The sequence below is a fragment of the Lissotriton vulgaris genome, chromosome 9, assembly GCF_964263255.1.
Source record: "Lissotriton vulgaris chromosome 9, aLisVul1.2, whole genome shotgun sequence".
NCBI lineage: Eukaryota > Metazoa > Chordata > Amphibia > Caudata > Salamandridae > Lissotriton > Lissotriton vulgaris.
Window position 1 is genome coordinate 167,143,997 of NC_141697.1, and position 16,842 is coordinate 167,160,838.

The following is a 16,842-nucleotide window of genomic DNA, read 5'->3' on the forward strand; positions in this document are numbered from 1 at the left end:
TAATCTTACTTCTTGCTTACTTTTAGTGCATGATTTCATACCGAATATAAAACACCCAATGTAAAAGAGGCCTTTCATGATCTACATGATAAGCTAATGATACAATGAAAGCACATATATAAAACATTCAGGAGTCTGAAAGATGCACACTTTTAGGGCCCTTCACTTTTCCGCGTGTTATAATAACATTTAATATAGCCTTATAGCCCACTACCTAGCTCTATAGTTGCTGTTAAAGGCCTTGTTCCAGAGAGGGGGGGGGTGAAGAAGGGAGAGGGCCTTTAACAACTGGTATAGCCTGAGGCTGAAGGGTGGAATATTCTAAATTTAAAAAAGAGAAATATGAAGACAAACATTGGAGTGTTGGACTCCAGTTTCCTATCAGCCATTAGAAGACCTGAGCTGCTCCATTGTTTTCAATGGAGCTCCCAACATTCCACTGTTCTAATATGGAATATTGTGGTAGACAAAGCCTTCTCCCTACTGTTAAATAAGTTCTATATCTCCTAACAGGAATGTTCTTCTTCTTATATGTTCTTCATTTGGTAAGTACATTTCTGTGATGTAACAAATACACAAGCCATTTGTCATACCTTACCTGGAAAGAGGCTTTATTGAATGTAGCTGTAAAATTATCTTTTCAGTTTGAATTACTGAATTTGCACAAACATTTCTACAGAATAAAAAACTCAAGCCTTGTCATTTGTTTTACTACATCATCTTGTGCTTTTTATATCAATATTTTCAAATATTATATATTTTAATAGGTATATCCCAATTTCTTGCATATCAGTATTTCTTTATTCTAGGGTTTTGAAAGAACACATAATATTTGTATGTAGACAAAAGTCTTTTTTTTCAGGTTAAAAACTGAGATAATTTATGGAAAAAAAAGGTTTTTCAAATTGTCATAACCAACAATATAAGGGGAGCTTTACAATGCATTGGAAAAGTGGCTGGTTAAAGGTATGGTACAGTCTGTATTCAGGTAGCTCAAAAGTCAATTTACAGGGTTTTCTTGTAAAAGTGTAGTTTTTACTCTTGCTAAAATAATAAAATAATATTTCACAATCTGCACAGAGTCAGTCTAGTGGGCAGAGGCATGACACCTTCAGTGTTTTAATAGCAAAGCCGGATTTGCAGGCCCCTAGTTGCTGTAGAGTTTGAATGCACCGCAGCCACGCACACGCATGTTTTTCCCTCGTCAGCGAGCACTTCTTTCAATTCAAAATGGAGAGTAGCGCCAATCTGTACTTGACGTTGTCTTTTTTTAGCGCATTATGCACCAGGCATATATCATGAAATCGTTTGCTCGTGGTCCTCCATTTGATAAGTAGAAACTAAGTGTTGCTCCTAAAATCAGTTAGCAGAGGAAGCAATTTTCTTGTGGATAATAAGTGGAAAGGCCATGGCTGTCTAAGAAACATAAACAACATATATCTTATCCGAAAGGGCATATGCAGCAACTTAGTAGGCCGTCCTTCTTCAGAAGCAGTCTCTTGTTCGCACGTGTAGGCTGTGGTTTGCTTATAAAACAGTTTTACACGAACCACTGATCGCAGTGCAAGCTTCTGTGTCAAAACATCTCAGGCTTGTTTCATTGAAGGCACTTGGTTTCCATGGCAATTTATAAAAGCGAGTGGTTTGGTTTATTCGTTTAGAACAGATGAGCTGGGGAGGGAGGAGGGTACTTAACTGGCCACAAGCAGGTTTGGTTGACCCTGCGTGACGTGTAACCCTAGGCGGCAAATCCCGGGTAGTATTGCATGCAAAAATAGACAGTATATAGGTTTCTAGCATAGGCATGAAATAAAGGAAACATGAATGCAGTTGACAGCTTGGAGCAAGGGCATTTGTTACTAAGGATTGTTACAGCCAATGTTAAAAGGGTCTACTTATATTTATACTGTATTAAAAAAAAACTTTTGGAAGGGAAAATGAATGCCAGGTCTTCATGTACCCTGTTTACTGTGAGGTTTCATTGGCAGGCCATTAGGTTTCCATGGTAACAAGCAAACTGCATTTGTGTGAAACAAAATCAGCCATGACTTTGTGCTTTGACAAGGATTTCAATAGCTCTTTTTTTCTGAGTCCCACCGCATGAAGCTGTATTCTTCTTCACCACAGAAGCTCCCGGGGGTCTCGTCTTTTTAGGAGGCCAATCAGTTTCAAGCGCGGCTTGTAATAACGAATACTTTAATGATGCCTTTTTTCCCCAGTGCTTTTTGAGTCAATAATCGATAGAGGAATCTTTGGTAGTTTATTTTTGTTGCTGTCCATTCTCAAAGACTCTTTCTTCATGCCAGTGCCTGGTGAATCTTTCGCAGCCTCTGCCGGAATAAGGTCACCTTCGGTGACTGAGCGTCGAAATCAGAAGGATAACGGGGTACAGCCATATATGAACTCTTGTCCCAATAATGCCACCGACTGTGCCTTAAAAAAGAGAAAAAGAACGGATGTTAAAATCAGAGCAGTCTTCTAGTTAACCTGGAGACATGGGAATGAATCCGAACACCATAGAACATCTAACATTTTCATTACTGTGGTGCATTTTAGACCAACAAAGTTTAAAAAGTCAATTACAGTGGTATGTAGTTTACCAGGAGTTATGATAATTATGTTTTAAATATGATACCCACTAAATTTCAATGTTGCCTAACAAAATATACAGAACGAGTTTTAAGCTTGTAACTAAAATACACAAGCTTTCTCACTGTCTGAAGCTTCGTCTCAAGCGTCACATTACTTCTTATGGGGAGATGGGGAGGGGGGGACAAACTTGCCCCGCACACTTGCCGTCTCTTTCATCAGATGCCGCAGCCTGAGGTGTGATAGACGTCACTGTTGTTCATAACAGTTGCGGGCAGGCACGCGTGTACACACACACGCGCGCACACACATGCTTGCAATACCCACACTGGTGATCACAGTGCAGAATGTTAATCTGTAAAACGAACGATTTATTTAACACATAGGTGCCGCAGATTGAAACTCTACCCAGATATCGTGTCACTTTTTATAGCACGCTTCTGTTGTTTCCAAGCACTGGAAATAACATGTTACTATTGCCAAAATTATTGGGACCCGCCTAGGTGGGGGGGGGGGTGGGGGGACGGGGGGGGGGGGGGGGAGGGGGTCTTGGGGAATTATAAAACCAAACTTACCTCGGTCACCGCTGGTCCGGGTCCGCGCCACCTAGTCTGCTCCCCTTGGCGCCTTCATATCAGGAATGGTGGCACTGGACTGGCAGCCCCTGTCTCAGCCAATCCTGGCGCAGCATTACATCGCCACTGCGCCAGGATTGACTAAAGAGCAGGGCTAATACTGCCCATAATGAGAACCGGCTCCCCCGGGTCTCTGCCTGTGTGAGTGCTAGGGGGGAAGGAGGAGGGAAGGGGCTACTGCGAGTGTGCGCATGCGTGGGCAAGTCATAAAAATGACTTGTCCTAAATGCGCACACGGCTGCTGCCCTCCCTGTCACGCTGACACTGCCAGCCTGCCACAGGCCCGCCCCCGACACCCTAACATGATCGCGATGACGTCGTCACTATTGTTGTGACAGGACTCATGAAAGTAGTGAAGGAGATTAAACACAGAAGCAGCTAGGTTTGAAATTATAGACCTGCCAACTCGCACGCTTGAGCCTTGTGTCACGAGATATCGGCTTAATTCACAGGGTCCCTTGGTAAGGAGCCGATACCACACGACAGCAGGAAAATGAGCGGTGAACTACTGTGCATAGAGTGTTTCCAGGTCGCCAATGGAAATTCTGAACAGCAATGCCCATTAAGGAACGTGAAAACACCCCAGGACATAGGCACCAGAGTTGGTGGTTGGTGGGTGAAGGGGCCGAAGTGTCTCCTAGTAGTCCTTGGCAGGAGTCCCTGCCCCCTCCAAAGCACCGCCCCTTCCTTACATGGGGAAATATATATTTTTTCAAGTTGGCAGGTCTGAAATTATAAGTATGATGTTCTTTTATATTTTAGCTAACATCACTGTTTTTTGCCATTCCTGGGTATTGTAAATTATAAGTAACATGATTCCAAAATGTAATGGCGTCCAATGTGTCGACATCAGAAGGATGAGATGGCTCTGTCAGCATTGGAACTTTTTTCCTGTCATTCTGGATGTCAGAAGAAAACATTTAAGTCACTGAACCATCTTACTAATTACGAATGACCAGCGGTCTGGATTTCAACAGAGGCCGAACTGGATAATAAGGGCACATTTTATGGATGGGTAAATGTGCGATAGGGGAACAAGAAAAGATAGTGACTTCTAGGCAGTGTAGTAGATATGAAGATATGGCATAACAACAGGGCCATGGGAATTATGTGATTCTTCGTCTGCAGCATTTTCTGCATAATTATGGATTTGACGCGTTTGCCAAATAATTCATATTTTCCTGCATAATCCGCTGATTTAACATAAAAAAATAGTTTCCTGCTCAAACAGGTCAAACATTAATAATAATGCAGCAACACATGTTGCTCAGGAGTAGACTGCCCTTCACAAAGGTTGACTGCTCTTCTTCCTGTGGCTTATTCGGGTTTCAGGCTGGGTGTTAAATTGGTTTTAATGAGGTAAAACATTTGCCCAGATAGCGTTAACGTGTAAAAATGCCAAAATAATGAGGTAATATTATCACAAAATGTGCCACATTATGCTGCATATTTGCAGTGGTTAAATTGTAAATGAAATCGTGCTGGTGCTCAAAGATCTGCTTTGAATCCTGTGGCTGGTGAAATTAAATGTGAGCGCATGGAATTCCAAGGCTGTGTATTCCCTTCATTTATCTTTACTTCACTAACAGACATCAATGTCGCTTTGATCTCACTTCTTCAGGTTCCTGTATTCTCTCTTTTTGACCGTGTTTATGTCTTTCTCTGTCTTAGCGCTTTTTCAATTTTTTTTCTCTCTTGTTCTCGATAAACATCTAACACAAATAAATCAGTGCCAGCCCCCCAAAATAAGTGTTGGTGCCCACTATCAGAAACCACCAGCTACAATTAAACACTTCACATTTGTCTTTTCTTGCTGCCTACTTTAGTAAACCCAGTCGCAAAATGTGGCCCTCCTGTGCAAGATGATTCCAGTGGCCCTAAATAACGGCCAAAGCTACCGACTTTGGAACTAGCTTCGAGTCCCACCCTCACTCAGCTCAACATCATGTGACTCTAGGCAAATGACTTTATCTCTCCTTGCCTAAAAACCGTCGGGCAAAGTTTGTGCTATGTAAAACTGCAAAACCCTATAAGGCAAAGGTGCTGCAAGCAACACTTCTCTGAAAAGTATTGGCCCGTAAGAGTTTAGCAAGAGTTGCAGCCAGCCCTTGGAGGGAGTTTCGGTGGGGCGGAGAGGCGGAGCGGGGGAGGGGTGCTAAAAACTGCAGTATGGATAATTGAAGGTAAGTAAACAATTTAATTAATAAAATGAATTTCGTAGCGCGCACTGCATCGCAAAATGCGATGCAGGGTGCGCTACGAAATTCGTTGTATTTATTAAATTGTTTACTTACCATCAATTATCCATACTCCAGTTTTTAGCACCCTCCACCCCGCTTCTCCGCCCCACCGAAACTCCCTCCACGGGCCGTGGCTGAAGAGTTGTACTACAATAGACTGTAGACGATGGGGAATGGAAAATCCTGGGAGGAACAACCCTGTAGAGGTAGGGGAAAGTGAAGCAAAATATATCAGAGTTGCGCATAATTTGTAAAAGAATGAGTGCCAATACACAAGCTCTGGTCAGAAGCCCACTGCCAATGCAATTAAATGTTGGTGTGCCCAATACTAAGTCAGTAGAGTCTTGAATCCAACTCATGGCTCTTCAATACACTACAGCGCACTACCTGCCCCTTTAGCTCCTTCTTGCAGTCTACTGCCTTCTTCCTTAACACCATGCGCGCTAGCGGAATTCCGCTCGCACGCTGGGTTTTGCGAAAACGCACTTTACGTGACGAGCTGGGCTCGTCATCAGTGTGCGAGGAGGCTACGCCATGACGAGCCCAGCTCGTCATCAGCGTGGAAGGGGTTAATGACTGTTTTTCAGTTATTCTAGTCCTCTGTCTTTTTGCTTTGTTTTTCCCTCTCGTGCTCTCAATAAATGTATGATGCATAAAATGAGTGCAGGTCCCCAAAAATGAGTGTCAATGGCCCCACCAGCAAGCACCGGCTCAAGTTAAGCCCTGGATCACAGCCAAGAACATGTAAATAACCAAACGTATAATAATGCGCAACTGAGTGTAAAATACAACTGCATACCCGTACCAAAATGAAGAAGACTGGAATCTTCAGAACTGTCCACATGTGGAAAATGAGGCGAACACTGAAGTCCTGATAATCCATCACTACTTTCAACACAGTTATTTATCTGGTACCAGAAAATGCAATAATTATTCTCAATTTACCCTTCTCTGGTATGCCGAAAATGGAAATTTGCAGTAATTAACCTCTATAGTTTTAATGGGAAAATTCCTCAGCATACTTGATTCATTTGAGACGAGTGGGTTGATCTTTAGAATGTGTGCTACGCTGCACAGTTTTTGTGCCTACCATGTTAAAAGAACGTTTACTCAACACACCTAAAAATAAGATGCAGTGTTGTCTATGGATGCATGTATTCATGCCCAAGAATGCATGCATCAATGTGAACCTGAACCTGCATTGTGTTGCTGTGCCTCATGCCAGATCCTGTTCAAGTGAAGGATGTGTGGCTCGGAGAGAGCTTCAGAGAGTGGATCTATAATGGTCAAAGGCTATTGTTGTTTTTTTGTCCCACCAGTTATACAGAGGAAGCTTACATTGAATCTATCCTGCACTTACCTTCTTCATATGAGATATCTCCAATTCAAACCTGAAAGCATTAAGGCAAGCCTAGATTCCCTTCTCTGTCCAGAGGAACCAACATATTAATGCTTAAACTTGCCTTTTTAGCGTTTAAATGTCTTCAAAGGTAAGTTGCCCGCCTTCCAATGTGTGAAGCTCAATCGTTACCACAAAGTAAAGTCTCATACCCAGATGCATCTGAAAATCCAGAGAACTAAGTTGCATTTATAGGGATGGTCCAATGGTTCTGTTCTAGGACAGCTACTCCACAACTTACTGCAGCAGGACATTCTTCACAGGACCACCATCCCTAGTTTTAGAAAGGGAGCAACATGTTTTCTGCATAATCTCTGACTTATAATTATGCAAGACGTCATTCAGCGGTATGAATGGCTACTAGCCAGCAAGATTCTTTTTTAGTTAACAGGCACCTACTGACAATTTAGTTTGGATAGTGTGCTTAATAACTTCAAAAATAAAACTAATAAGACTACTACTAGTATTACTACAACTGAAATGAAATGAAATGAAATGAAATGAAAAGGGGATTTATATAGCGCGGCTGCTGCCCGAAGGCGTCCAAGCGCTTAGTATTCTGAGGGGCTGGGATGAGTTCGTTTCTGAAGAGGAAGGTTTTTAGATCTTTGCGGAAGGACGAAAGGCTCTGGTTGGATCTTAGGGAGAGGGGAAGTGAGTTCCAAAGCTTGGCGGCATTGAGCTCAAAGGACCTGCCTCCAGCCCTGGACCTTTTGATTCGAGGAATTGCGGCAAAACAGGCATTCGCTGATCGAAGTTGTTTACCGGGGCAGTAGGGGGTAAGAAGAGAGTGGCTGATTTCGGGGCTGGCTCTATAAAAGGCCTGATGGCTGTGACTATTACTACCACCACCACTAGTACAACTATTACTACAACTACCACTTTACCCAATATCTCATGTTCCAAAGGTGAGTTGGGATCTAACTAGGCCCAGGAATATAAATCAGAGGGGCATGACACCTGTTGTCACCCTAACCATTAACAAAGAGGTGAAGCTCCGTGTCACCGGTTGTGGCTACACCAACTTTCAGTCTCTGTGGGTGGGTGTGGTTATTAAGGATTTTTCTAACAACCCCCCCCCCCACCTCCCCAAAAAATAGACCCCCATGGACGGTACCAGAAAAAAATCTCTTCTGTATATGGTACAAGAAAAAATGTGTGGAGTTACTCCCAAACACATAGAGCAAGTGTGGTTGCTTATAAATCAAATACTGTTGTTAAAGGGGTTTTCACAAAGAAACCGCAGTCCACATGATCTTTCTAAAAAAAATGACCAATTATTTAGATACAGGTTACAAGTTTTGCTTCAAATATGTGTTCTTTAACACTAAAAAGCAACAATAACATATTTTCTCTATAAAATGTGTAAATATTGTTCATGTAAACACAACAATTGCCAATCATGGGACATGACGATGTCTTAAAGTCTTTTCGAGTGCTCTTTAAAAATGCACACACAAATTAAAATAAGATGGGTCACATGCCTCTTCCCCCTTCATTGCCTTCCATGGAGATACTGCACCTCATTTTAAAAGCAAATATGTATATCCTCTGGATGGATAGCATTCTAGTGAGTAATATTGAATTTGATGTTAACCTCCATCATTCACGTTTCTGCTCTCTAAGTGAAACAGATATGACTTCTGAACTTAATGTCCCTTAAAGAAGTAATCCATATAAACACCTTCAACGGCCCTGAGCACCAATATGTGCCTGGCTTTGGTGTGGTTCCCATTTGGAGGGGACAATGAGTAGTAGTTCAGGCTCTAGATTTCCTTTTGGGGTATAGTCAAGCATGATATACTTTGGTTCACCTCCTTCTGTAACAGCAGGAATTAAATACTGTACCTTACTGTGCTACCTAGTAGCTTTCACATTGGCTAGTATTTCTCTCACTTTTTTGGGTAAAAGGCCCCCAAAGTGGAGTCTTATACCCAAAGAAGGGTGTCCATTGCACTGTGATATAGGGTCTTATATTGTATAGGGTCTGATATTGTCCTTTATCAAAAATCTCCAAAAATACAAACATTTGGTACTGCCACCCATCTGGTGTTACCTTTGTTACTATTTAAAGGGGAAATGGCCTAGCAGATTGGTGTGGCCCACTCTTTGTATAACTGAGGGCAAAGACTGATTTGTACATGATTCATCCCTTCTATAAAGGTATACATACACAGATTAGGTTAATGCCATTGGAATGGAATTCTGTTAGCAGAAATTCCCAGCGATTGATCCCTTCCTTGACATTTTAGCTTTATGGAATTCTGGTAGGAGAAATTCCCATCGATTGATCCTTTCCTTGACATTTTAGCTTTATATTAAAGAATGTTCTCACGGTTGTAGTTACCAATAAATTAGTGGAGAGTGAGGAAAATGTCACATCATGAATGGATTTTGAAAGAAAACTTACTGTTTGTTGGTGCTACTGGGCATTCCCCTTCGATTATTGCTATATCGTCAATAGCAATATCTCCTTCTATGCCAGGACCTCGGACTCCTTCAAATATAAGCTAGAAAAGAAAATTTAAATACAAAATTAACATCCTGGAGAAGAAGCAGTGTTTCAGAACCTTTCCAAAATGGAATCCTAAAACTCACCAAGAACTAGGATATGGCGCAGAAAAGATTTCCATTTAGTGTTTCTTAACAAAACATATAAGATAACCACAGACCTACCCAAACACAAAAGATTTCAACACATTCCCACATATTCTGTATTTGATTACCTGGGAAATCCAGACTATTCAACATCATAATAGAGTCACGATTTACAATTATGAACATATTTTCATAGTGATATTAGGCTGCATTGTAGCTGGATAAAATTCTCAAAGAAGACATTGTACAAAAGGATCATTGCTCAATGATTAGTCCACATCCAGCACTCCAAAGTCATAGCTCCATGATTCTTTCGATTCAACATTCTATTCTTTCCATATCATTGTCCTGTAAAACGTACATAAACCACAAACTTTGCAAACTGAGTTATTCACACGCATCATATTGCATGGATTTGGATTGTTAATGTCCCGAAAATATGTTTTGATCTATTTTTGATTCTCATTTGGCCCAGCATTTTCGGGATCTGACAAGCTGGTAACTTACAGGAATCCAGCTGGGAATCAGCTATCCTGGGAATAGGTCAATTTGGCCTGAACGATACCCATGAGGAGCAGGGTCAAGACTGATTTGCATATGGCTGGGTCCAAACTGGGGTGGCATAGTGAGCAAATGATTGATGGATTAAACCCAGATCTTTTGAATGGGGGTGAGTGGTTGAAAAGTTTCAGCGCTCTGTCCATCATCTTGCTGTGTTTGCTAAAAACGGACCAAAGAACATTTGAGCAATTTGGGCCTTAGATGAAATTTGCACATAACTTAATGTTTTGTGTTCTTATTTCTGTCTTTATTGAGTAATGTAAAAAAATATATTATATATTTATCACAGCAGACCTTTCCATAATGCCTGACTATCTCAGGCAGGCCGATTCACAAAACTGTCTGATCTTTGTTTTAGTTGGATTTGAAGCAGATTTTTAATTGTCAAGGAACTGGCTACGAATTTTAGAGGTATTCCTTTGGAAAGGTGCAGATGTTGTGCTGAAATTTGAACAGATTCCAAAAATGCACCACAAAAGGGTGGCTTCCTACACAGAGAAACACTGGGTAGCTTTTGAACAGCTGCACTGTATTTTACTTGAATGCCCTTCCCCAGGGGCAGCACAAGTTCACGGCTGCCCTGGGGGCATAGCGTTCATTCCAATATAGTGTACTTTCCTTGTTAGCGCAGGGTGCAAACAAGGTAAGTGTGCCGTATTCGTAATACGGCCCCAGGTCATTCCTAGCATAAGGCACAAACTTAGAACTACAATATATAGGGAAACATTTTTGAATTAAAAACCAGTTTCAAACGTGTGAGTTTGAGTGGCTTCTCCAGGCCCTGCAGCTATCTCTACTTTGGAACACCCAGATCCAGCTTCTCTGAGATGTATTCACAAAAAGAAACACAATACCTTGTAACAATTAACAGGTAAATACATTTGCAAGTGTAAATTGTCATTGTGTGAGTAGCAATTTCAAATCTGCTATCAGAAACGCTGCTATTTGTGCACCCCGGAGGCCATTAAGCTTGTAAACAGTTTTGTGAATCCAGCCTCAAACAATAACAAGCATTGGTATATGCTTTTGCCAATGTGATTAACAATAAGCTGTTTTTTGTTGTAAGTTGTAGCTTGTTGAGTAGTTGTACAATATAAGTCATATAGAGTCTGTTAATGTGTTATGACTTGTTTATGTACAAAAAGGCAATATGTTGTGCTGTTACTAGTGGTGTATTGTGGGTAAGTAATAGCAACATTTTGACAAAATGAAAGAGGAAATTATAGAATTAATTAATGTTATACCAATCTTATATGTTTAGAGGAGTTCTGACAGTTTTTTTACCCTGCTACCACTGCACCATTCAAATTATGCCCCTAGGACCTGCAAGATAACTCTGTTTGTGACTGCCTATTTAGTAGTAATATATAACCACATTGGAGTTTAGATGAGTGATGACAACTTTGGCCCAGTGCCATTGCACCTGCTACACCATCATTCAAAGCATGACTCTATTGCTTGTAAGGAATCTGCACTTGTGTCTGCATGTTTAGTAGTAAAATATTGCAATAGTTGATGTTTATAGTGGTTCCTAAAGCTTTGGGCTCTGGTGTCACTGCATCTGCTGCACCATTGAAATCATGACCCTAATGCCTGCAACGTAACTGCACTTGTGACCGCTTATTTAGAGGTTAAATATTATCTGCAATTGTGACTGCCTGTTTAGTAGTAAAATTTTGCAACATGAGATGTTTAGAGGAGTTCTGAGTTTTGGACCAGGCTTCCACTGCACCTGCTGCACCATTCAAATCATGAACCTAGTGCCTGAAAGATAACTGCACTTGTGACTGCCTTTTAAGGCCACATTCTAGATCAGGTGTGGACGGCTAATTTGGATATCTCATCCCCTATTGTGACCCCATGTTCTTGATCAGACCACTATTTCATCTCTTTTGTTCTTAATCTGGTCATTCCTAATCGTCCTTCCCCTTCGGCCAACTTCACTGCCCGTAACTGGAAGAAAACCAATCTGGTGGAACTTCATTCCCTACTGGCCTCTACAATCTCTCCGACCTCGACCCTGGTGTCTCACCAGGCCTTCCTCCTTGAACAATGGCTATTATCTGCCTGTAATACTGTCGCTCCTTTGAAAAACATAAAAACTAGGCGCCCTCACGACGCCCAGCGATGGTTTACGGACCAACTGAAGGCAGATAAATTGGCCTTAGCCCAGGCGGAGCGCTGTTGGAGGCGCAATTATGATCACCAGCTGAAAATTGATTTTGTGGATCGTCTGAGAGCCTATAAAAAATCTATCCTATTGGCCAAAACTATCTATTTCTCCCAAAAAATCATGGAGTCCGCCTCTAAGGCAAAGGATATTTTTTCCATTGTGAATGAGCTCTCTTTACCAGACCGAGTTACCCTTCAACCCCAACCCTCACAATCCTTGTGAGATTCACTAAATGTTTTTTGTACGGACAAAATTATCACTATTAAGAATAACATTCCTTTGATCTCATCCCCCCATCCCCCTTCCTTACCTCCCAGAAATCCTTGCTGCTTGGATGTCTTTCCCCCGATCTCCCTTTCGGAGTTCTGTTCACTCTTGCATAAAGTGAGCTCCGGTTCCCCTATTGACTGCTGTCCTCCCCAGGTCCTTAGGGAAATCTTTTTGGCCTGCCCTGACCCTCCCCTGGCCCTTCTCAACAACTCGTTGGCGACAGGGGTGGTTCCGGATTCCTTCAAACAGGCAGTGGTGACACCGATTCTAAAAAATACCAATGCAGACCCTACGGTCTTGAGCAATTATAGACCCATCTCCCTTCTCCCCTATTTGGGGAAAATTTTGGAGACCTATGTCACTCGCTGCCTGAGTGCTTTCATTGAGACTTCGTCTTTTTTGGAGGCCCAGCAAGCCGGATTCCGCCCTCTCCATTCCACCATCGTGGCTGTCATGGACACCCTTAAAAAGGGTGCCGATAATAACATCTCCAAAGCCCTTGTCTTGCTGGACCTATCGGCGGCTTTTGACACGGTCGATCATGCAATATTGACCGACCGTGTCAGGAACGCCGGTATTCAGGGCATGGCTGTGGAGTGGGTCAGGTCCTTTTTGGATAGTCGCTTCCAGGCAGTGCACCTGTCTACTTTCTCTGCTTCCTACTCTCCCTTGTCCTGCGGTGTCCCTCAGGGCTCCGCTTTATCCCCTTTAATATTTAATTTATACATGCAACCCCTGATCTTTTCCCTTCGTAAATCCGCTGCTACTATTTTTAATTATGCGGATGATTTACAATTAATTTTTCCCATTGACACCTCCCTTTCCTCCTGCACCATTTTTCAGTCCACCATGCTTGAGATCTCGGAATGGATGTACCATAGCCAACTTAAATTGAATCCTACCAAGACTGAGCTTGTTCTGGTGGGTGGAGTAGCCAATCCATGGACTGACATCTTTTCGCCTCCCTCACTAGGGCTCCCTCCCCGCCCTGTCAACTCTGTGAAGAATCTTGGCGTAGTCATCTCTAGTGACTTATCCATGGGGCCCCAGATCAGTGCGGTTACGTCATCCTGCTTTTTCTACCTACGCAGGATACGTAAAATCTGTAAATTTCTTACCAGAGACGCACTGATCCCTGTCATCATGGCCCTGGTCACATCGAGAATCGACTACGCCAACACTTTTTATGCCGGTATTCCTGCATACCTCCTTCACAGGTTGCAACTCGTGCAAAATCAGGCAGCACGCCTGGTTTACCATCAATCTCGACATCAGCACGTCTCGCCGCTACTGCGGAGCCTTCATTGGCTCCCAGTGACTAAGCGTTGTAATTTTAAACTGGGCTGTACAATCTTTAAAGCCCTGTCTGATCTTGCCCCTATCTTTATTTCCTCTAAACTGAAATGCTATGTTCCGCCCAGAGACCTCCGTTCTTCCGGCCACAGTCTGCTAGTTATCCCTAAAATTAAATGGAAAAAACATGGCGGCTCCTGTTTTTCCTTTTGTGCCCCTAAGACCTGGAATTCCTTCCCGTCTGCCCTTCGACACTGCCCCACCTACGGCTGCTTTCACAAAATGTTAAAAACTTATCTTTTCCAGTCTGCCTTTGAGTAACACACGCCTCTGCCCCCCGCTTCTGTTATGAGCGCCATGAGACCGTTTGGTGACCGAGCGCGGTATAAAACTCTTTAACATAACATAACATAACAAGTAGTAAAATATAGCAAAACTCTGTGCTTAGCGGGGTCCCTGGGGATTTTGGTTTGGGTGCCACTGCATCTGCTGCACTATTGAAATCATGACCCTAGCTCTTGCTATATAATTGCACTTGAGACTGCCTGTTTAGTTGTAACATAAAGCAATATTAGGTGTTTAGAGGAGTTATGACAACTTTTGGCCTAGTGCCACTGAACCTGTGGCACCATTCAAATCATGACCCTGTTGTCTGCAAGGTAACTCCACTTGTGACTGCCTGTTTAGTAGTCCAATATGAGATTATTTTTTCTTTAGGGGAGTTCTGACAACTTTTGGGCCCAGTGCTACTGCACCTGGTGCACCATTCAAATCAAGACCCTGTTGTCTGCAAGGTAACTGCACTTGTGGCTTCCTGTTTTGCAGTCAAATATAGCACAGCTCTTGTATGTTACCTGTGTTTTTAATGTGCAATGCTTATTACAACATTTCGAATTTGATCATAATGATCAAATAGATTAAGTTGAAAAAATAAATCCGATAATTCATACAAAGTGCAAAGAAAGGTATTGAGGCATGAATCGAAAATGCCACAAACGCATATGCTTTACACACATAGGTAATAAAAAGCAAGCTTTCCAGTATACTGTTAGAAGCTATCTGCCTTTTCTGTGGGAAGAGATTTTATCTAGACAATGAATGGGGCTTAAACAGTCTGGCTAGCTTTAGTAGAAGTATCATAAATGCGTGCAGCCAGGGGAAATTAACAAAAAAAAAGTTCCACACAAAAGTGAATGAAGACAGTATTTCGGGTTTAGGAACTGATAAGAACCCCTTTTAACATACATTAAATACAAGAGATTTCACAAGCACAGAGCAAGCGCTGTGCAGGCGAATCCTAAAAAAATGACTATCTAGAGGCCCATCTGCTTTGTGTTGTTTTTAAGTAAAATTGGATTATATTATATACAACTGTCTTTCTCTGAGTACCTCAAATGCACGTTTTGCTTCAATTGCATTTGCTGTTAACTGAAACATACATACAGTATTAATCTTTCTGAAAGATCTCCAATTTTTCTACAGCATGCAAGCGTCCGTCCTTACTGCAGACATTTGTCATATGTGAAGACAGTTAAGGATTCACATCCATCACTTCTACAATATTGCTTTTGAACATATTGGACAAAACCACTTCCAAATCTAATCTCTATTCATCACTCACCTCCTAGAGAGAGCTCTTCTACTCCATCACATTTATCTGTTAACAAGAAATGAATTTTAAAACTAACTTTCAAACTGTTGTAAGTTTGAAAATGTTTCAAAAGTCTTAATTACTTCGAAGTTAACCTTTCTCTTGTAATGCATGTATTTTTCTTGCACTTTCTAGGTCTGACTAAAAACAAAGTGTAGGAGTATGTGTAGGCGTACTACTACAATATATTTTGTGACATTTTTAGGTCAAGCCAAGCCAGATTGCATGCGCTTATGCAAGACCTGTTGTTATCTCCTCTATCGGGTTTTGGCATGCCCATGAACTGACATTTGTTCATTGTTGTGGCATTTAGAAATATGGGGCATTTATTGGTGCATTCAATCTGATTCTCCCACCTTTACGTGCTTGAGTCAGGCTCATGGAATTTCACTCATTGTTTGCCTGCGCTGTCCATCCCAATATGTCTGCGATTCTTCCTGTTCATCCTGATCTGCCTTTTTATTTTGTAGGCTGTCAGCATCGTTTTAGGCTTTCAGGCCATTTCACGGAACAATGCTCTGTTTGGCACCTGCAAAGTGGCAATTCCTGTCCGGTAGCGGTTGAGCTATGCCAATAGCTCTAACTCAAAAAAATGTGACACCTATTTCATTTCTAATGCTTGTTATAACTTGCTCTTTCCCCAATGCATAATTGCACACAGTGTATAGCTGCACATAGATGAAACGCATCCCCGATGTGTGAATGCACATTTTATTTCTTATTCATTTAGTTTCTCTAGAGGGTAAAGAATTTTCATGCAAAGAAAACCCTTACCCTACATCCTCACTGTGTATGGGGTGATCCATCCCTCTTCCCCACTGGCAGGGGAGTTAGTCCAATCCTTTGTGGGACTAGAGCCCGACTAAAGCTCGGGCTCTAACCAGAGTTGGAAAGGGTTAGTTAGTAGGTTCTCACAAAATTACAAGGCAAACCAGTCATTGAGCCACCCAATTCTCTCTCCCTGAATGAAATTACTCCGCGTACTCAGTGGCATAATGCAAAAAGGTGCCCACACCGCAGAATGTGACGAGGGACGCCAGGGTTTCCCAGATCGCACAGACATTCATTGGACTTGGGCTCAATGGTGGATTTCAAGAACGTTTAACTATTTCTTATTCCATGTCATTGCAAGGAATGCAATGGCATGGCTTAGAGGGAGAGGGACCCCTCCAAAGCAAGAAACTCTGGCGGCCCCCCCAATGCCTTCCGGTATACTCCTGGGTGTACTAGATAAATATGCAGTAGTAATGCTTTTATGACATACAGTATTCCTTTTGTGAAATATTGGCAGGTTTAAATGAAGGTTTGTTCATCCATAAATGTACATTTATAGCTCAAAACATCTTTGTGAATTTCCCGCAATTGCCATTTGAAAAGGGTTATTTTGATTTTGTTCATTAATGTAAATTGATATAGGCTGCACAATTGAATGT

At 41.9% G+C, this 16,842-nt stretch overlaps 1 protein-coding gene across 4 annotated transcripts in view; it reads right to left on the reverse strand.

The window, feature by feature from the left end:
• Nucleotides 1-594: 594 nt before the first annotated feature.
• Nucleotides 595-16,842, reverse strand: part of MDGA2 (MAM domain containing glycosylphosphatidylinositol anchor 2) — a 1,595,858-nt gene continuing 1,579,610 nt past the window's right edge. For all 4 annotated transcript variants that reach the window (XM_086937278.1, XM_086937277.1, XM_086937275.1 and 1 more), the window contains 2 exons: nt 9,274-9,373; nt 595-2,433 (listed from right to left, as the gene is read on the reverse strand). In XM_086937278.1, the coding sequence (XP_086793404.1) occupies nt 2,345-2,433; nt 9,274-9,373 (189 nt within the window). In that variant the 3' untranslated portion in view covers nt 595-2,344. The remainder of the gene's footprint in view (nt 2,434-9,273; nt 9,374-16,842) is intronic.